Source organism: Melanerpes formicivorus, unplaced genomic scaffold, assembly GCF_026170545.1.
Source record: "Melanerpes formicivorus ecotype bairdi unplaced genomic scaffold, bMelFor1.0.p_v2 SCAF_14, whole genome shotgun sequence".
Classification (NCBI taxonomy): domain Eukaryota; kingdom Metazoa; phylum Chordata; class Aves; order Piciformes; family Picidae; genus Melanerpes; species Melanerpes formicivorus.
This window is the reverse complement of record NW_027142366.1, coordinates 18,791,682-18,812,269: the sequence shown is the minus strand read 5'-3', so window position 1 is coordinate 18,812,269 and position 20,588 is coordinate 18,791,682. Positions and strand designations below refer to the sequence as shown.

The 20,588-nt window shown below is 61.9% G+C and overlaps 1 protein-coding gene across 4 annotated transcripts in view; it reads left to right on the top strand.

Annotated features, from left to right (window-relative positions):
- The window catches only part of SEC14L5 (SEC14 like lipid binding 5), a 64,727-nt gene that overhangs the window by 8,715 nt on the left and 35,424 nt on the right, over positions 1 to 20,588 (top strand). For 3 of the 4 annotated variants that reach the window (XM_068147278.1, XM_068147276.1, XM_068147277.1), the window contains one exon: positions 4,621 to 4,692. The exons of the other annotated variant lie outside the window; for it this stretch is intronic. In XM_068147278.1, coding sequence (XP_068003379.1) covers positions 4,630 to 4,692 — 63 coding nt within the window. In that variant the 5' untranslated portion in view covers positions 4,621 to 4,629. The remainder of the gene's footprint in view (positions 1 to 4,620; positions 4,693 to 20,588) is intronic. 4 annotated transcript variants of the gene reach the window in all.

Sequence of the window (20,588 nt, the reverse complement as noted above, 5' to 3'; positions counted from 1 at the left end):
CTGGGGAGGGACTTGGGCCAAGGGCTGGGAGTGCCAGGCCCAGGGCCAATGGCTTTGAGCTGGGAGAGAGGAGACTGAGAGTGGAGAGGAGGAAGAAATCCTTTGCAGTGAGGCTGGGGAGACTCTGGCCCAGGCTGCCCAGGGAGGCTGTGGCTGCCTCCTGCCTGGAGGTGTTCTGGACCAGGCTGGATGAGGCCCTGAGCAGCCTGTGCTGAGGGGATGGGTCCCTGCCCAGGGCAGGGGGGGTGGAGCTGGATGGTCTTGAAGTTGCCTTCCAACCCAACCCATCTTGGAATCTATGTTTCGCTTGCCTTCACCTCCCTTCTTGGGCTTAAAATGTCAGTGCTGAGCGCTGGGGCTGGGCTGGGGGCAGGGTGCTGAGGGCTGAGCTGGGCTGAGGGCAGGGTGCTGAGGGCTGAGCTGGGCTGAGGGCAGGGCTGGTTGCTTGGGGCTGGGCTGAGGGCTGGGCTGAGAGCTGAGCGCTGAAGGGTGGGCTGGGCTGGGCACTGAGGGCTGGGTGCTGGGAGCTGGGCTGGGCGCTGAGGGCGGGGTGCTGAGGGCTGGGTGCTGAGGGCTGGGATGAGCTGAGGGCGGGGTGCTGAGGGCTGGGCTGAGCTGAGGGCTGGGTGCTGAGGGCTGGGCTGTGCTGAGGGCTGGGATGAGCTGAGGGCTGGGTGCTGAGGGCGGGGTGCTAAGGGCTGGGCTGAGCTGAGGGCTGGGTGCTGAGGGCTGGGATGAGCTGAGGGCTGGGTGCTGAGGGCGGGGTGCTGAGGGCTGGGCTGAGCTGAGGGCTGGGTGCTGAGGGCTGGGCTGAGCTGAGGGCTGGGTGCTGAGGGCTGGGATGAGCTGAGGGCTGGGTGCTGAGGGCGGGGTGCTAAGGGCTGGGCTGGGGGCTGGACTGGGCTGAGGGCTGGGGGCTGGACTGGGCTGGGGGCTGGACTGGGCTGAGGGCTGGGGGCTGGACTGGGCTGAGGGCTGGGGGCTGGACTGGGCTGAGGGCTGGGTGGAGCACTGAGGGCTGGGCTGAGGGTGGGGGGCTGAGGGCTGGGTGCTGGGGGCTGGGCTGGGCCCTCGCCTGAGCTGGGCTGGGCTGAGGGTGGGCTCTGGGGTCTGGGCCGGGCTGAGGGCTGGGCTGGGCTGAGGGCAGGCTTTGCGGGCTGGGCGCTGAGGGCTGCGCTGGGCGCTGAGCTGAGGGCTGGGTGCTGAGGGCTGGGCTGGGGGCTGAGCTGAGCTGAGGGCTGGGGGTTGAGGGCTGGGCTGAGGGCTGGGCGCTTGGGGCTTGGCGCAGCGCTAAGGGCTGGGCTGGAGGCAGGGCTGGGTGCTGAGGTCTGGGCTGGGCTGGGCGCTGAGCTGAGGGCTGGGCGCTGAGGGCTGGGTGCTGAGGGCTGGGCTGGGTGCTGAGCTGAGGGCTGGGCTGAGGGCTGGGCGCTTGGGGCTTGGCGCAGCGCTAAGGGCTGGGCTTGGAGGCAGGGCTGGGTGCTGAGGTCTGGGCTGAGGGCTGAGCATTGAGGGCTGGGGGCTGGGCTGGGGGCTGGGCTGGGCACTGGGTGCTGAGGGCTGGGCTGGGCTGAGCTGAGTGCTGAGCTGAGCTGAGGGCTGCTGTCCAGGGCTGTGTCTGCTCCCTGATGGAATCTGGGTGGGGTGCAGTCAGCACAGCATCTCCAGCCAGCAGGCCAGCCAGGGGGTGCTGCTGGTGCTCACAGAGGGTATCCATGGGGGGATTTAAAGAAAAGGAGCTGCACAAAGCAGCCCTGATAACTCTTTCCTCCCCCCTGGTTGATGTGCTCCTGGAAATGCATGCTTGAGGGTTAAGAAGGGAGTGTGAGGGAGGAATGCTGATGAGAACAGTGAGAGGTGGCTGGGAGAGCTGTCATGCTGAGCAGGGGGCTGTTTGCACTGCCTGCCTTCAGCTGGAAGCAGGCAGCAGGCATCCAGCAGTGGGATGTGGTTGCTAGCTTAGCATCAGCCCCTGCTCTTTAACCATGCTGCCTCCTGGCCCCTTCCTTCCCTGGCTTAATCCAGCTCAGAGCTGCTTGGTGTCCAGAAGCATTTAAACCACCATCAAAGGTGGTTCAGAGCCCTCCTGAGTGCTTCCAGCCAGCTGTGTGGCTGCTGCTTGATGTGAGGAGTCGTTTGTCACCTCCTGTGCCACTGAGAGGGCTGGGGCTGGGCTGCAGAGGTCACTGGCAGCAGCTGGGAGCAGTCTGAGCCATGCTGCCACTGCCCTGCTCTGTGTGGCCAGCCTGGAGGGTGTGCCAGGGGCAGCTTCACAGCAGCACAAGCTGCAGCCTGGCACAGCTTGCCCTTAGTTCCCCCTCTGTGGAAAGAAAGAAGTTTGAAAGGTCTGGGGAGGAGCAGCTGAGGGAGCTGGGGGTGTTGAGCCTGGAGCAGAGGAGGCTGAGGGAGAGCTCACTGCTCTCTGCAGCTCCCTGAGAGGAGGCTGCAGCCAGCTGGGGCTTGGGCTCTGCTCCCAAGGAACCAGGGACAGGACAGGAGGAGATGGCCTCAAGCTGCCCCAGGGGAGGTTCAGGTTGGAGATGAGAAGAAACAACTTTGCTGCAAGGGTTCCCCAAGCCTGCCCCAGGCTGCCAGGGGGGTGGCTGAGTGCCCAGCCCTGGAGGGGTTTCCCAGAGGCAGAGCTGTGGTGCTGAGGGCCAGGGCTCAGCCCCAGCCTTGGTGGAGTTAGAGATGATCTTGGAGGGCTTTGCCAACCCAAGCCAGTTCTGTGGTGCAGGCAGCTGTGGAAGCTTTCAGCAGGGCTTGGTTTTGCCTGGTGGTTGCAGATGTGGTGCAGGGAAGGGGGGCTCAGGGCAGGAGGCACCACTGCAGCTGTGCAGGGCTGCTGGGGCAGGCTGCTTCTGCAGGGTACAGCTGAGTCTGGCTTTGCCTCTGGGCTGTCAGTGATGTTGGAGCCCCAGGCTGAATTTGCTGCAGCCCTGCTGGGAAGGGGGAAAGGACAGCACCATGTGCTGGGTGCTGCACTGCTGGGACTGCAGAGACCTGCCTGGGCTTCTGCCCCGACTTGCTAAGTGATGCTGGGCAAGATGCTCATCATGCTTGGAGCTAGAGCAGAGCTGATCTGCTCAGGGCTGTCCCTGCCCAGCTCAGGCCCTGCTCACTGAGGCTCCTGCAGCTCAGGGCAGCTTGGCACAGCCAGGGGCTGCTGCTGGCAGGGAGGAGCTGAGGGGCAGAGCTCCTGCCAAGGCCTGGGGGGCAGAAGGGCTCTGCCTGAGACTTGCTCCTGGCACACCAAGGGCACTGCCACAGCTTGTGCCACACCTTGGGGGGCAGGAGGTGGCAGCTGTGGGGAGGAGCAGACAGCACAGGGACCCTCAGCTGCCCACCCAGGGACTGCAGCCTGTGGAGGGCATCCTCAGGAGAGAGCTGAGGGATCCCCAGGGCCAAGCCTCTTCTTCAGAGATCAGTGTCCCAGGAGGGCTCTGAATGCTCTGCCTTTGAGCCCAGCCCAGGAGCTCCTGAGTCTGCTTCCCATCTGGTGCTGGATCCCTTCTGGGACTTGCCCAGTGCCTGCCCCCAGCATCAGTGGTGCCAGTGGTGCCCTCAGGGCTTGGGCTCTGTATGGGTTTGTGTCTCTGTCTCTGTCCCCTGGCATTGTTCTTCTTCCCAGCCCAGCTGGTTCACTTCCCTTCCCACCCCATGAGTCTCTCTGCCCTTCTCTTCCCCCTGGGAAGCAGAGGGCTCCCAGAGGGCATCTGGCACTCATTTAGTGCCCAGCCCTGCCCCTTGGCCACACTCCACCTACCCCTGCCTGCTCTGCTCTCTCTGGGGTTTTTAGGCTGCTTGTGCAGGGGGCTGGAATGCCTTCAGTGTTCAGAGAGTCTCAGAATCAATCAGGTTGGAACAGACCTCAGAGGTCACCAAGTCCAAGCTGTCACCCAGCACCTCCTGACAGCTAACCCATGGCTCCCAGTGCCACATCCAATCCCCTCCTGAACACCTCCAGGGATGGGGACTCCACCACCTCCCTGGGCAGCACATCCCAGGGGCCAATTCCTCTCTCTCTCTGGGAAGAACTTTCTCCTCACCTCCAGCCTGAACCTCCCCTGGCACAGCTTGAGACTGTGTCCCCTTGTTCTGCTGCTGGCTGCCTGGGAGCAGAGCCCAACCCCCACCTGGCTCCAACCTCCCTGCAGGGAGTTGCAGAGAGCAAGAAGGTCTCCCCTGAGCCTCCTCTTCTCCAGGCTAAGCAACCCCAGCTCCCTCAGCCTCTCCTCACAGGGCTGTGCCCCAGACCCCTCCCCAGCTTTGTTGCCCTTCTCTGGACACCTCCAAGTCTCTCAATGTCCTTCTTGAGCTGAGGAGCCCAGAGCTGGACACAGGACTCAAGGGGTGGCCTGAGCAGTGCTGAGCACAGGGCACAAGGACTTCCCTGCTCCTGCTGGCCACACTCTTCCTGCTGCAGGCCAGGATGCCCTTGGCCTTCTTGGCCCCCTGGGCACACTGCTGGCTCCTGTTCAGCTGCTGTCAATCAGCACCCCCAGCTCCCTGTCTGCCTGGCTGCTCTCAGCCACTCTGACCCCAGCCTGCAGCACTGCCTGGGGTTGGTGTGTGGCAGGGCTCTGAACTGTTCCTCTCTGTCTTTGTCTCTCCCTGCTCCAGGTGGTGACCATGGTGCAGAAGTACCAGTCCCCAGTTCGAGTCTACAAGTACCCCTTTGAGCTGGTGATGGCAGTGAGTACCACTCAGCAGCCCTGCTCCCCAGCCTCCCCAGGGCTGCTGCCCCCTGGGGGGGACTCCACTGTGGCTGCAGCCTCCTGAGGGTGCTGCAGCAGCAAAGGTTTAGTTCCCTTTTCAGTTTTTTTTTGTCTCTGAGACCTTTCTGCAGCTTCCCAGGGAAAAATCAAAGCAGAAGGTCACAGAATCAATCAGGTTGGAAAGGACCTCAGAGGCCATCAGGTCCAAGCTGTCACCCAGCACCTCCTGACAGCTAACCCATGGCTCCAAGTGCCACATCCAATCCCCTCTGGAACACCTCCAGGGATGGGGACTCCACCACCTCCCTGGGCAGCACATCCCAGTGGCCAATCTCTCTTGCTGGGAAGAACTTTCTTCTTCCCTCCAGCCTGAACCTCCCTGGCACAGCTTGAGACTGTGTCCTCTTGTTCTGAAATGTCAGGATTTTCAGAGGTGGTTTAGTTGTTTAGAGGGGAAACAAAGCCAAGCCCAGCTCAGCACAGCCCAGCACAGCACAGCCAAGCCCAGCTCAGCACAGCCCAGCACAGCCTTCAGGAACTGCAAGGAAGGACAAGCCTGGGGCAGGGTCAGTTTGTGGCCAGACCCAGACTGCAGCAAGTGCTGCCAAGGTTTGAGTCTCTCTGGAGCTGGTGCCAGGCAGTGCTGAGCCCAGAGCTTGGTTCAAGCCTTTTGAGTTGGCTACAAGCTGGAAACCTTTGGAGAAACTCTTCTGTGGAGTGCCTCACTGTGCCACTGCAGGAGTGCAGTGCTGGGAGCTCTCTCTCCAGAGTGCAAGGTTTCCACAGGGGACATCAGGGCAGTGCTGCAGGCTGGGGTCAGAGTGGCTGAGAGCAGCCAGGCAGAGAGGGACCTGGGGGTGCTGGTGGACAGCAGCTGAACAGGAGCCAGCAGTGTGCCCAGGGGGCCAAGAAGGCCAAGGGCATCCTGGCCTGCAGCAGGAAGAGTGTGGGCAGCAGGAGCAGGGAAGTCCTTGTGCCCTGTGCTCAGCACTGCTGAGGCCACCCCTTGAGTCCTGTGTCCAGCTCTGGGTTCCTCAGCTCAAGAAGGACATTGAGAGACTTGAAGGTGTCCAGAGAAGGGCAACAAAGCTGGGGAGGGGTCTGGGGCACAGCCCTGTGAGGAGAGGCTGAGGGAGCTGGGGTTGCTTAGCCTGGAGAAGAGGAGGCTCAGGGGAGACCTTCTTGCTCTCTGCAACTCCCTGCAGGGAGGTTGTAGCCAGGTGGGGGTTGGGCTCTGCTCCCAGGCAGCCAGCAGCAGAACAAGAGGACACAGTCTCAAGCTGTGCCAGGAGAGGTTTAGGTTGGATGTTAGGAAGAAGTTCTTCCCAGAAATAGGAATTGGCCACTGGGATGTGCTGCCCAGGGAGGTGGTGGAGTCCCCATCCCTGGAGGTGTTCAGGAAGAGCCTGGCTGAGGCCCTTGGTGCCATGGTTGAGTTGATCAGATGGTGCTGGGGGAAAGGTTGGACTTGGTGATCTCTGAGGTCTCTTCCAACCTGGTGAATTCTATTCCATTCTCCTGCTGGTGCTGCAGGAAGCTAATCTAACCAAGGCCACTTCTCTGCAGTAGTTTTGTCAATGGTGTGGACAAGGAGATCAAAAGCAGCCTCAGGCAGTCTGCAGATGGCACCAAGCTGGGTGGCAGAGCTGATGTGCTGCAGGGCAGGAGGCTGTGCAGAGGGCCCTGGCCAGGCTGCAGCCATGGCTGAGGCCAAGGGGATGAGGTTCAACAGGGCCAAGGGCTGGGTCCTGCCCTTGGGTCACAACCACCCCAGGAAGGCTCCAGGCTGGGGGCAGAGTGGCTGCAAAGTGCCCAGCAGAGAAGGCCCTGGGGGTGCTGGGTGCCAGCAGCTGGAGAGGAGCCAGGGGGTGCCCAGGGGCGCTAGAAGGGCAGCAGCAGCCTGGGCTGGAGCAGCAGTGGGGGTGGCAGCAGGAGCAGGGCAGGGACTGTGCCTTGGTGCTGGGCAGTGGTGAGTCCTGGGGACAGATTTGGGCTCTTCACTCCCAGAAGGATGTAGAGGGCTGGAGCAGGTCCAGAGAAGGGCAACAGAGCTGCTCCTGCAGCCTGAACACCCCCAGCTGCTCTCCCAGCCCTGGTCTCCAGACCCTTCCCCAGCTTGGTTGCTGTTCTCTGGCCCTGCTCCAGCCCCTCCAAGTCCTCCTTGGAGGGCAGGCCCCCAGTACAGGTTATGAAGGCCCTGGCAGCCTGTGCTCTGTGCCAGCCCCTGCCCACTGCTGCTGCCTGCATGGGCAGGGTAAGGCCAGCAGCAGAGGCCTCTCAGTCCATGGCTGCTAACACAGGAGGGCTGCCTCTGGGCAAATCCTCTCTAAGCTTGTTAGCAGAGTGCCTGAGGGCTGGGGCTTGCTGGGCTTGGTGTCCAACTGCTTCACTGCTATTAGCCTGCAGCACTGCAGGGCCTCAGCTTGCCTGGGACTTCAGTGCTGGGATGGTCAAGTAGTTTAGCAGAGCTGTTAGTCCACTCTCTTCTGCAGGCCAAGAGTGACTTAGAGACTCATGGAACTGTTTGGCTTGGAAGAGTCCTTCCAGAGCACGCAGTCCCAGCAGCAACCCAACCCCACCCTGGCCCCAGCTGCCATGGCCACAGGGCTCTGGAACCCCTCCAGCCATGGAGACTCCACCACCTCCCTGGGCAGCCTTTGCCAGGCCCTGACCACTCTGGCACCAAAGACATTTGGCCTCCTCTCCAACCTCAGCCTCCCCTGGCACAGCTTCAGGCCATTGCCTCTGTTCCTATCCCCTGAGCCTAGGGAGCAGAGCCCAAGCCCCAGCTGGCTGCAGCCTCCTCTCAGGGAGCTGCAGAGAGCAAGGAGGTCTCCCTCAGCCTCCTCTTCTCCAGGCTCAACACCCCCAGCTCCCTCAGCTGCTCCTCCCCAGCCCTCTTCCCCAGACCCTTCCCCAGCTCTCTTGCCCTTCTCTGGCCCTGCTCCAGCTCCTCAATCTCCTTCCTGCAGTGAGAGCCCAGAGCTGAACCCAGCACTCAAGCTGTGGCCTGCCCAGTGCCCAGCCCAGAGGCACAATCCCTGCCCTGCTCCTGCTGCCACCCCACTGCTGCTCCAGCCCAGGCTGCTGCTGCCCTTCTTGCCCCCCTGGGCACCCCCTGGCTCCTCTCCAGCTGCTGGCCCCCAGCACCCCCAGGGCCTTCTCTGCTGGGCACTTTGCAGCCACTCTGCCCCCAGCCTGGAGCCTTCCTGGGGTGGTTGTGACCCAAGGGCAGGGCTCAGCCCTTGGCCCTGTTGCACAGCCTGCAGCTGACCTTAGCCCATTGGTTCAACCTCTCCCTCCCTCCCTGTGCAGCCTCCCTGTGCAGCAGTCTGAGGCTGGTGGCAGAGCTGCTGCCCATGTGAGGGGCTCCTGAGGAGGCAGGAAGGGTTCCAAGGGCTGTGAGATGTGCCTGGCAGGGGCTGCAGGCTGTGCAGGCAGGGTGGGTGTGCAGCAGGCTGCTCCTCAGCACGTGGAGCTGCTGCTGCTCTGCTGCTGCCCTCTGACAGCAGCTTCCCCAGAGCTGGAGGCTGCCACTCAGCTGCTCCCCTCAAGTGCTCTGTCTGAGCCTTTGGGGCTCTCAGTCTGTGGTTACCAGGAGCAAGGCAGAGGTCTTGTGGCTGACCTTAAGACACCTCCTTGTTTCACCTCCTGAGACACTTGTGTCCTGTTCATAGGATGGGAGGGGGTGGAAGGGACCTCTGCAGATGGAGTCCAACCCCCTGCCAGAGCAGGGGCACCCAGGGCAGGGCACAGCCAGCTGGGGCTTGGAAGTCTCCACACCAGGAGATTCCACAACCCCCCTGGGCAGCCTGCTCCAGGGCTCTGCCACCCTCACACCAAAGAAGCTTCTCCTCCTGTTGAGGTGGAACCTCCTGGTTTCCAGCTTGTACCTGTTGCCCCTTGTGCTGTCACTGGGCACCACTGACCAGAGCCAGGCCCCTCCATCCTGCTCCCACCCCTCACACATTGATAGACATTGATCAGATCCCCCCCCAGCCTTCCCCTGTCCAGGCTAACCAGCCCCAGGGCTCTGACCTTTCCCCCTCACACAGATGTTCCAGGCTCTTCATCATCCTCACAGCCTCCCCTGGACTCTCTCCAGCAGGTCTCTGTCTCCCTGGAGCTGGGGAGCCCAGGAGTGGACCCAGCACTGCAGCTGTGGTGTCCCCAGGGCAGAGCAGAGGCACAGGAGAACCTCCCTGGACATCTGTGGGTCTAGGGGGGGAAATGCTTTTGCTGACACATCCCTCAGCCCATGGCACAGCCTGAGCAGCCCAGGGGATGCAGGACTCTGTGCTACAGAGGTGAGGAATCCATGGGATTGTGTGAGGAGAGGCTGAGAGCTGGGGCTGGGCAGCCTGGAGAAGGGGAGGCTGAGGGAGGATCTGATCAATGCTTGCAGATATCTAAGGGGTGGCTGTCAGGAGGCTGGGGCCAGACTCTTCTCAGTGCTCCCCAGGGACAGGATGAGAGGCACTGAGCACAGATTGACCACATGAGGAGGAACTTCTGCCCTGGGAGGGTGGCAGAGCCCTGGAGCAGGCTGCCCAGAGAGGCTGTGGAGTCTCCTCTGGAGAGCTTCCAGCCCCACCTGGCTGTGTCCCTGTGTGCCCTGCCCTGGCAGAGGTTTGGTCTGGGTGGTCTCCAGAGGTCCCTTCCAGCTCTGCCAGTGTGTGGCTCTGTCTTTGGGCTCAGCTGCAGAGAGCTGAGCTGTGCTGGGTGTGAGGGCCTCAGGTAGGATGGGGATGTGTGAGGCAATGGAGTCCCTGCTCCCTGGCCTTGTTTGCCATGCCTGCTGCTGAGCCCTGCCCCCAGCAGCACCACTTCTCACCCCTGCTCCTGGCTGCAGTGCACTTGGTGTGGCTCATCCTGGGGGCTGTGCCTGGTGCTGAGCTCCTCCTGCTCACACCTCTGTTGTGGCTGTGGATTCACAGCCTGCTTGCTGCTGCTGCCTGCAGCTCCTGGGTGCTGCTGCCTGCAGCTTCTGCCTGAGGCTCCAAGTCCATGGGAGGAGAGCTGCCTCCCCCTCCCTGCAGCGAAGAGAGGGGATTCTGCCCCTGGGCTCTGCTCTGCTCAGACCTCCCCTCCAATCCTGCCTCCAGCTCTGCTCTCCCCAGCAGCAGAAGGACACAGAGCTGCTGGAGAGAGGCCAGAGGAGGCCACAAAGATGCTGCCAGGGCTGGAGCAGCTCTGCTGGGAGCACAGGCTGAGGGAGCTGGGGCTGTGCAGCCTGCAGAGGAGAAGGCTCCAGGGGCTCCTCAGAGCTGCTGCCAGGAGCTGAAGGGATCCTGCAGGAAGGCTGCAGAGGAACTTTTCTGAGGGGGTCTGAGGCAGGCCCAGGGGGAAGGGTTTGGAGCTGAGGCAGAGCAGGGTTAGAGTGGAGCTGAGGCAGAAGCTGTTGAGTGTGAGGCTGCTGAGGCTCTGGCCCAGGCTGCCCAGGGAGGCTGTCGCTGCCTCCTGCCTGGGGGTGCTGAAGGCCAGGCTGGATGAGGCCCTGAGCAACCTGGGCTGGTTGAGAGCTGTCCCTGCCCATGGAGCAGATAATCTCTGAGTCCCTTCTAACCCAAGCCTCTCCAGGATCCTGTGCCCTTGCCTCTCTTCTGCTCAACCAGGACTCCCCTTTCTTGTTAAGAGTCCTCCCTGCTAGCCAGAGGAGATCTTTCCACCCCTGGCCACACTCTCAGCAGATGCTTTCTTTGTTCCTAATCCCTACTCACATAAAAGGATCCAAAGGAAGCTCTTCAAACGATAACCTCAGGGCTTAGAGGCTAAGACTCCCCAAAGGAGTGTGAAAAGAGACCTGGCCCTGAGGCTGCTGCGTGGCAGCCTCTGTCTGCAGCCTTGGAGAGGGTCACTGCTGTCACCTCAGCACCTGCCCTGCTTCTGCTAAGACAGAGCAGGGCTCAGGCCTTTGGCAGCCTGCTGCAGCAGCCCTCGTGGTGTCTGTGCTCTGTGCTTCCACCCAAGCTGCTCTGAGCCCTGTGCAGGCAGGCTGGGAGTCAGGGCTGCCTTCTGCTTCAGCTCCCTGCCTGCCGCTGCCCAGGGCAGCTGCTGACACACTTAGAGCAGCAGCTGAGAGCCTGAGCTCTGGGAAGCAGGGTCACAGCCTGCCCTGGGCTGGGAGGGAGCCTCCAAGAGCCTCCTGTCCCACCCCCTGCAGGCAGCAGGGACAGCTCCAGCCAGAGCAGGCTGCCCAGGGACACAGCCAGGCTGAGCTTCAATGGCTCCAGGGATGGAGCCTGCACCACCTCCCTGGGCAGCCTGTGCCAGAGTCTCCCCAGCCTCCCTCTGCAGAGCTTCCTCCTGCTGTCCAACCTAACTCTGCCCTGCTCCAGTTCCAAACCATTGCCTCTGCTCCTATCCCCACAGCCCCTTCTGAGCAGTCCCTCCCCAGCTGCCTGCAGCTGCCCTGCAGATACTGAACTGCAGCTCTGAGGTCTGCCTGCAGCCTTCTCCTCTCCAGGCTGCACAGCCCCAGCTCTCCCAGCCTGGCCCCACAGGGGAGGTTCTGCAGCCTCTGATCATCTCTGTGGCCTCCTCTGGCCCCTCTCCAGCAGCTCCAGGTCTCTCTTGTGCTGGGGGTCCCATGGCTGGCCCCAGCCCTGCAGGGGAGGTTTCCCCAGAGCAGAGCAGAGGGCAGGATCCTCTCTCACAGCTCTGGCAATGGGCACTGGCAGCACAGGAGGCCAAGGGCAGCCCCAGGCTGTGCTGCCAGTGCCCATTGCTGGCTCCTGCCCAGCTCCTCCCCCCCAGCACCCCCAGGGCCTTCCCTGCAGGGCTGCTCTCAGCCTCATCCCCCCCAGCCTGGGTTGATAATGAGGATTGCCCTGACCCAGGTGCAGGACCTTGCACTGAGAATCCCAGAACTGTCAGGGCTGGAAGGGGCCTCAAGGCTCAGCCAGCTCCAACCCCCTGCCATGGCCAGGGACACCTCACACCACAGCAGGTTGCTCACAGCCACCTCCAGCCTGGCTGTAAACACCTCCAGGCAGGAGGCTTCCACCACCTCCCTGGGCAACCTGTGCCAGGCTCTCACCACCCTCCTGGGCAACAACTTCTTCCTCACAGCCAATCTCAATCTCCCCACTTCTAGTTCTGCTCCATCCCCCCCAGTCCTATCCCTCCCTCACACCCTCCAAAGTCCCTCCCCAGCTTTCCTGGAGCCCCCTGCAGATCCTGGAAGGCCACAAGGAGGTCTCTTCAGTGTCTCTTCCTCACTAGGCTTTATTGAGCCTCCTGAAGTTCTCCTCAGCCTGTTCAGGTCCCTTTGGGTGGCTCCCATCCTTCAGCCTCATCAGCCACAGCACTCCAGCACAGCAGTGTCCCCCTGAACTGCCTCAGTGCCAGCTCTCCAGCCTGGGCTGCTTCTGCTGCAGCAGTCTTCATGTGGGGCCAGGAGCAGCTGCTTGGGGGCTCCCTGGCTGCTCTTCAGGCATTGCTGATGTTCAGCATCCCCCAGCCCTGTTGGTGCCCTGCCTGGTGACAGCCTGGTCCTGGCCTCCCCCTGCACTCCAAGCAGCTTTCTGCTTTCCAGCAGCAGCTGCTGGCCTTTATCTCCCAGAATCCTGGCCTGGTCTGGGTTGGAAGGCATCACCCAGTTCCACCCCCAGCCCTGAGCAGGGACTCCTCCCAGCAGCTCAGGTTGCTCAAGGTCTCCAGGGATGTAGATGAGGGAGTGGATGGCAGCAGGGTGGTGGCTCCTGGGCCTCCTCCCTGTGCTGGGGGGGCTCAGGTTTCTCAGGGGCTGGGCAGCAAGTGTAGCTCAGGCTCCAAGTGGTGCAGGTTCATTTGGAGGCAGGAGTTGCTCCCATGAAGGAAGCAGCAGCCAGCAGCCCTGCTCCACTTTCTTTCCTCCCTCACCCTCTCCCAAGGGGGCAGAGGCCACCAAAAGCAAGCTCCCTGCTGCCTGGGTGAGATGTCCTCTGGGGTGCCTGCTCCTGCTGAAGCAGCCTCTGGGCTGGGCAGGGGTCTGCACTCCTTCCCCTGCTAACTGCCACATCCCCAGGTGGTTCTGTGCCAGTGGTGCTGAGGGGGCTGAGTAGCAGTGGAACTGCAGGCAGCTCCCTGCTGTTTGAGATCTCAGCTTCAGCTGCAGGAGAAGAAGCTCTGAGTGCTGGCCAGCAGGAGCAGGGCAGGGATTGTGCCTCTGGGCTGGGCACTGGGGAGGACACAGCTTGAGTGCTGGGTTCAGCTCTGGGCTCCTCACTGCAGAAAGGAGATTGAGGAGCTGGAGCAGGGCCAGAGAAGGGCAAGAGAGCTGGGGAAGGGTCTGGGGAAGAGGGCTGGGGAGGAGCAGCTGAGGGAGCTGGGGGTGTTGAGCCTGGAGCAGAGGAGGCTGAGGGAGACCTCCTTGCTCTCTGCAGCTCCCTGAGAGGAGGCTGCAGCCAGCTGGGGCTTGGGCTCTGCTCCCCAGGGACAGGACAAGAGGCAATGGCCTCAAGCTGCCCCAGGGGAGGTTTAAGTTGGACACTGGAAGAAACTTCATCCCTCAAAGGGTTCTTAAGCCCTGGCCCAGGCTGCCCAGGGAGGTGGTGGAGTCCCCACCCCTGGAGGTGTCCCAGGACAGGGTGGGCCTGGCTCCTGGGGACAGGGTCTGGGTGCAGGCTGGACTGGGTGAGCTTAGACAGCAAAGCAGTTGTGTGATTCAGATCCTGCCTGCTGGGATTGCTTTCAGCATGCTTTGGATCCGTGCCTCTTCCCCAGTCTCTGTGTTCCAGAGGTTCTATGCTTAAGTAGCTTCACTTGATGACTTCTCCCTGTTGCCTGGAGCACCCTGAGTGGCTCAGGATGCTGCTCAAGTCCTGCTCTCTGCTGCTGAGGTGTCCTAGGGGGGGGTCAGTATTTCCCTGCCTGATGTGATGCTGTTGCAGCAGAAGCTCCAAGGCCTCTGTAGCTGGGTAGGCAGCCAGCAGCAGTGTGCTGTGCCCCAGCCAGCCTGCAGTGCAGGTAGGGGATGGTGAGGCAGGGGGGGTGGGTGTGAGGGGAGAGAGGCTCCTGTGAAAGCAGTGTGATGAGCAAGCAGGCTGCCATCCAGCCAGGATCATGTCCCTGCTGGGGGCTGCTTTGGTGACAGCCTTCCCCTGTGTGAGCACAGCACAGCCAGGCCAGGGAGGCTCCAGCAGCTGTGCAGAGGAGCTGGCTGGGGCTGCAGCACACTGCTTGGCAGGGACCTTCTGAGGAACCTCACTGGCATCACTGCCTGGGATATCCCCATGTGCTGAGGGGCCTGGAGCAGCTCTGGGAGCAGCAAAGGCTGAGAGCCCTGGGGCTGAGCAGCCCCAGAGGGCAGCTGAGCAATGCTCAGCAAGAGCTAAAGGAGCTGTGGGGGGCAAGAGGCTGGGGCCAGGCTCTGCTGAGTGCTGCCCAGGGACAGCACAAGGGGCAGCAAGGGGCAGAAAGTGTCAGGCAGGAGGTTGGAGCTGAGCAGGAGGAGAAAGTTGTTTGGGGTGAGGCTGCTGGAGGCCTGGAGCAGGCTGCCCAGAGAGGTTGTGGAGTCTGCTGGTGTGGAGAGCTTCCAACCCCCCCTGGGCACTGTGCTGCTGGGCAGGGTGCTGGGGGTGCCCTGCTGGAGCAGGGCTTGGGTGGGTGAGCTCCAGAGCTCCCTTCCAGCCTAACCCTGCTGGGGCTGTGTGAACCCAAACTGCATCTGTGAGACATTCAGACCTTTGCCCCCAGTGCTGCTGTTTTAAGAGCTCCTGGATGGGGTTCTGTGACACCCCCCTCAAGCTGGGATTCTGTGAGCTGCAGCTCCAAGCTGTTGTTACTCTTGGAGGGTGATGAGAAGCTGAGTTTAAATAAGGAAAAGCAGAATCTGATCTGGTTTGTGGCAGTTCCAGCCCCTGCTGTCAAGTGGCAGCTCAGGGAGCAGGAGATCATTTGCTGCTGGAGCAGTCCCTGGCAGCTGAACCCCTCTGGAGCAGCAGTGATGGAGCAGCTGAGCAGAGCCTGGCAGAGCAGCTGCGGAGGCTGGGGTGCAGCTCCAGCTGCAGCACCTCCTGCAGTGCCAGATCAGAGGTTCCTGCAGGGACTTACTGCTCACTCTGCCCTTGGGGCAGCTGCAGATGCCATGGAGCCCCGTGCTGGAAAGCTCCTTTGGGGCTGCTGTGACACAGATGAGGACACAGTTCGCAGCCACCCTCTGAAGTGTGCTGCTGGATGGCACCACCCCAGAGACTGAGGAAGGATCCAGCTGTGAGGGAGGAAGTGCAGCTCCTGCAGCCCTCAGGCAGCTGTGTGCTGGGCTGCAGCCAGAGCAGGCTGGGCAGAGGGCAGCAGAGGGGATTCTGCCCCTGGGCTCTGCTCTGCTCAGCCCTCCCCTCCAATCCTGCCTCCAGCTCTGCTCTCCCCAGCAGCAGAAGGACACAGAGCTGCTGGAGAGAGGCCAGAGGAGGCCACAAAGATGCTGCCAGGGCTGGAGCAGCTCTGCTGGGAGCACAGGCTGAGGGAGCTGGGGCTGTGCAGCCTGCAGAGGAGAAGGCTCCAGGGGCTCCTCAGAGCTGCTGCCAGGAGCTGAAGGGATCCTGCAGGAAGGCTGCAGAGGAACTTTGGCTGAGGAGGTCTGAGGCAGGCCCAGGGGGAAGGGTTTGGAGCTAAGGCAGAGCAGGGTTAGAGTGGAGCTGAGGCAGAAGTTGTTGAGTGTGAGGCTGCTGAGGCTCTGGCCCAGGCTGCCCAGGGAGGCTGTGGCTGCCTCCTGCCTGGGGGTGCTGAAGGCCAGGCTGGATGAGGCCCTGAGCAGACTGAGCTGGTGGGAGGGGTCCCTGCCCATGGCAGGGGGGTGCAGTAGATCCTCTCTGAGGTCCTTTCCCACCTGAGGCCTTCTGTGAAATGCTTTCAGAGAGCTGTTCCTGGTGTTCAGTGCATGGCAGGAGATGTCCCAGGGCTCATCTCAGCTGTGCTTAGGAACTGGCTCCCCCCTTGGACAGAGGATCTCTCAGGCTGGCAGGATTGATCCAGAGCTCCTGCCTGGGGTGCAGCCACTCCACCTGTGGTGCAGCTGTGCTCTGTGCCAGCTGCTCCCAGGGTGGCAGCTTCCCTTCTTTGCTCTGCCCTGGCCTGGAGCTGAGTTGGCTGTGGCTGGCAGCAGCTGCTGGGTTAACATTTCCCTGCCCCCAGAGCAGGCAGTGTTGAGTCAAGGCAGGCTGCTGCAGTGTGGCTTGCTGGCTGGCAATCATGCTGTCAAGATTAGGCTATAAATACCCCAATCATCTTCCTGCTGGGGAGATGTCAGCTGGGATGGCACTCACAGCTGCACCCAGGATGTGCTCACTCACTCCCTGCCCCTGCCACCTCCTCCTCCAGGCTGAGAGCGAGAGCAGGCAGGCTGAGCCCCGAGCTGAAGCCACTCTGGAGGTTGTGGTGTCAGACATTTGCCCCGCAGGGAGCAGAGCGCCGTGCCCCGCAGCAGGCAGAGCGCCGTGCCCCGCAGCCGGCAGAGCGCCGTGCCCCGCAGGGGGCAGAGCGCCGTGCCCCGCAGCGGGCAGAGGGCCGTGCCCCGCAGCGGGCAGAGGGCCGTGCCCCGCAGCGGGCAGAGCGCCGTGCCCCGCAGCGGGCAGAGCGCCGTGCCCCGCAGCGGGCAGAGCGCCGTGCCCCGCAGCAGGCAGAGCGCCGTGCCCCGCAGCGGGCAGAGGGCCGTGCCCCGCAGCGGGCAGAGGGCCGTGCCCCGCAGCGGGTATAGCACCGTGCCCCGCAGGGAGCGGAGCGCCGTGCCCCGCAGCGGGTATAGCACCGTGCCCCACAGCTGCTCCCTTATGAGGGCTGCCTGGGGCCTGCTCCATCTGGTTTGTGAAGGTCAGCACAGAGTGGTTGGCTTGGAAGGGACCTCAGAGATCATCCAGCTCCAAGCCCCTGCCATGGGCAGGGACACCTCCCACCAGCACAGGGTGCTCAGGGCCCCATCCAGCCTGGCCCTGAACACCTCCAGGCAGGAGGCAGCCTGTGCCAGAGTCTCCCCAGCCTCACTGCAAACAATTTCTTCCTCCTCTCCACTCTCAGCCTCCTCTCTCCCAGCTCAAAGCCATTGGCCCTGGGCCTGGCACTCCCAGCCCTTGGCCCAAGTCCCTCCCCAGCTCTCCTGGAGCCCTTCAGGTACTGGGAGGCTGCTCTGAGGTCTGCCTGGAACCTTCGTTTCTCCAGGCTGAGGTTTGAGCTGTATGTTAGGAAGAGATTCTTCCTAGAGAGAGAGATTGGCCATTGGGATGTGCTGCCCAGGGAGGTGCTGGAGTCCCCATCCCTGGAGGTGTTTAGGAAGAGCCTGGGTGAGGCACTGGGTGCCATGGTTGAGTTGATTAGCTGGTGCTGGGGAATAGGTTGGAGTGGATGACCTCTGAGGTCTTTCCCAGCCTGGTTCATTCTTTAAGACCTGAGAGTTTCTATTTCCTGCCTGCTCCCAGGGTGTCTGCAGGAGCAGAAGTGCACTGCATGCCCAGCTGCTGCTGCTGTGCTCTCCTCCTGCCTGCAGGGTGAGAGGCTGTGCTGCCTGCCTGCAGGGTGAGAGGCTCTGCTGCCTGCTTGGTCTCTTCAGCCAGCAGAGATCAGGCACAGCTTTATCGTGGTGCCTCAGCTGGCCCTCACATGATCTCAGGCATCTTCAGCTGCTGTATTTTTAGCCCTGGTGGTGCAAGAAGATTAGCTGAGGCCTTGGTATCAAAGTGTGGAAGGGATTCTTTACAGATGTGGACATGTTCCACCTCTCTGCCTGGGGTACAACCCCAAGTACCAGCACAGGAGAGGGCTTGAGCTGCTGGGAAGCATCTCCATGAAGAAGGGCCTGGGAGTGCCAGGGACTGATTTCTCCATGAGTCCTTGTGGCCAGGAGGCCAATGGTCTCCTGGGGTGCATGAGGAAGAGTGTGGCCAGCAGGGCAAGGGAGGTTGTCCTGCCCCTCCGATCTACCCTCTGAGGCCACATCTGGAGTATTGTGTCCAGTGTCAGGCTCCCCATTTCAGGAAGGACAGGGAACGACTGGAGAGTGTCCAGAGCTGATCATGAGGATGATGAAGGGATTGGAACATCTGTGTGGTGAGGAGCAAAGGCTGAGAGCCCTGGGGCTGAGAGCCTGCAGAAGAGCAGCCCCAGAGGGCAGCTGAGCAATGCTCAGCAAGAGCTAAAGGAGCTGTGGGGGGCAAGAGGCTGGGGCCAGGCTCTGCTGAGTGCTGCCCAGGGCCAGCAGAAGGGACAGCAAGGGGCAGCAAGTGTCAGGCAGGAGGTTGGAGCTGAGCAGGAGGAGAAAGTTGTTTGGGGTGAGGCTGCTGGAGGCCTGGAGCAGGCTGCCCAGAGAGGTTGTGGAGTCTGCTGGTGTGGAGAGTTTCCAACCCCCCCTGGGCACTGTGCTGCTGGGCAGGGTGCTGTGGGTGCCCTGCTGGAGCAGGGCTTGGGTGGGGGAGCTCCAGAGCTCCCTTCCAACCCTGTCCATTCTATGCAGAGAGTAGAGGTGGTGATTTGGAGGATGGGAAGAGGGCAGGTAGAGGCAGAAGCAGGGAGTATGAACTTTGAGCAGATCGATGTGCTAGCAGCTGCAGCTGGCAGAGAGCAGGCCCTGAGGGATGCACAGCTCACCTGGTGACCCTCAAGGAACGTGCAGTGTCCTGGGGATAGGTAGCTGGCAGCACCCTGCAGCAGTGCCTGACGTGTCCCTGAACCCCCAGTGTCACAGACTCAGCTGCTTCAAGCAGAGAGGGGCTGTGCACCCAGGGGCTGTGCACCCAGGGGGGTTGGAGGCCTTCACTTGCTCCTGGAAGTTTGGTGTTTGTCTAAACTGGTTGAGTTTTTCTGCTGGTCAAGAGAGGAAAGCACAGGATGAGGCCTTGCTGATAAAGCACCATGGAACCACAGATTGGGTTGGAAGAGACCTGTGAGGCTCACCCAGAGCAAGCCCTGCAGCCATCAGGGACAGCTGCAGCCACAGCAGGCTGCTCCCAGCCCCAACCAACCTGCCCTGCACTGCTGCCAGCCATGGGGCAGCTCCACCTCTCTGGGCAGCCTGGCACAGGCTCTCCCCACCCTCAGCACCAAACATTTCTCCTTCTCTCCACTCTCAGCCTCCCTCTTGCACTTCAAACCATCCCCCCTTGGCCTGGCCCAACAGGCCCTGCTCAGCAGTCTGTCCCCAGCTCTCTTCTGGCCTCTTGAAGCTCTGCAAGGCCAGCAGGAGGTCTCCCTGGAGCCTTCTCCTCTGCAGGCTGCACAAGCCCAACCCTCCCAGCCTGGCCTCCCAGCAGAGGGCTTCCAGCCTCCCAGCACTGCTGTGGCCTCCTCTGGCCCTGCTCCAGCAGCTCCCTGCCTGTGCTGAGGGCTCCAGAGCCGGCCCTGGAGTGGGGCAGGGGCAGAATCTCTCCTTCCTCCTGCTGCCCACACTTCTTTTGGGGCAAGTTCCCCACTCAGTGTGTCCAAGCAAGGAGAGCATTGCTCAGTGGCTGGGGGAGGATAATTCCAAGCCTCCTGCAGGCTGTGGTGGGCAGAGCTTCAGCTGCTTGTCTGCACTTTCCTCCTGCTGCAGGAGCAATGTGATAAGCTGAGAGCTCTTCTGCTCCCTGCAGCAGTGCTGAGCAGGAGCTGTGGAATGTGTGCTCGGCTGCCTGAGCTATTTCAGGAGCAGGGATCGTTCCCAGCACCAGGGGGAAGCAGCCCTGGAGCTGCTGGGGTAGTGGAGAGCAGTGCCCTCATCTATCACACTGATACTGCCTTCTGCATTTGGGCTTGGCCTAGCCTTGCTCTTTGACTTGTTGAACCTCATGCAGTTTGTGCTGGCCCACTGGCTGCATCTCTGCACAGCAAACATGAGTTGACAGAGTGCTTTCCCCCCTGGGTTCCCTGCAGACTCTCACACAGAATTGCTTCTGCCTTTGAGCTGAGCCTTGTTCCACTGCAGCTGTACAGCACCACGAGCTCCTCTGATTAGGGCAGTGGCCAGCATGGGAAACACCAGGGCCAGGAGAGCATAGAGACACAGAATGGCTCAGGTTGGAAGGGACCATCAAGACCATCCAGCTCCAGTCCCCTGCCATGGACAGGGACCCCTCCCACCAGCACAGGCTGCTCAGGGCCTCATCCAGCCTGGTCCTGAACACCTCCAGGCAGGAGGCAGACACAGCCTCCCTGGGCAGCCTGTGCCAGAGTCTCTCCAGCCTCACTGCAAAGGATTTCTTCCTCCTCTCCACTCTCAGTCTCATCTCAAGCTTAAAGCTGTTCCTCCTGTGCTGTGGCTGGATCCCTTCCCTCAAGCGAGTCCTCTGCAGCACACAGCTTGGTGGCATCAGCAGAGCTGCTGAGGGAGCCTCACTGCCACTGCCCACGTTGCTGACAAATATGTTTACAGCAGTGGGCCCAGGACAGACCCCTGAAGACCTCCACCTGTCACTGGCCTCCACCTGCACTCCTTTGAGTGCAAACATGCAGCCAGTTCCTTATCCGCTGTGTGATCCATTGAGCAAGTCCATGGCCCTGTGCCGGGACTCTGGCACAGGTTGCCCAGAGAGTTTGTGGAGCCTCCAAGCCTGGAGGTGTTGAAGGCCAGGCTGGATGAGGCCCTGGGCAAGCTGTGCTGGTTGGAGGGATCCCTGCCCCTGGCAGGGGCTTGGAGCTGGATGATCCTGAAGGTCCCTTCCAACCCAACTCATTCATGAATCTATGACAATGACTGGCTAGTAACTTTGGCCTTGCCCTTGATAGTCCAGGGCCACTACTAGTCCAGCTTGGGGCAGCCTGGAGCCCAAGGTGCTGCAGCCAAGAGCCCAAGTGTGCAGCCCTGAGCCTGGAGCTGCAGGCAGGAGCCCAGGTGTGCAGCCCTGAGCCTGGAGCTGCAGGCAGGAGCCCAGGTGTGCAGCCCTGAGCCTGGAGCTGCAGGCAGGAGCCCAGGTGTGCAGCCCTGAGCTC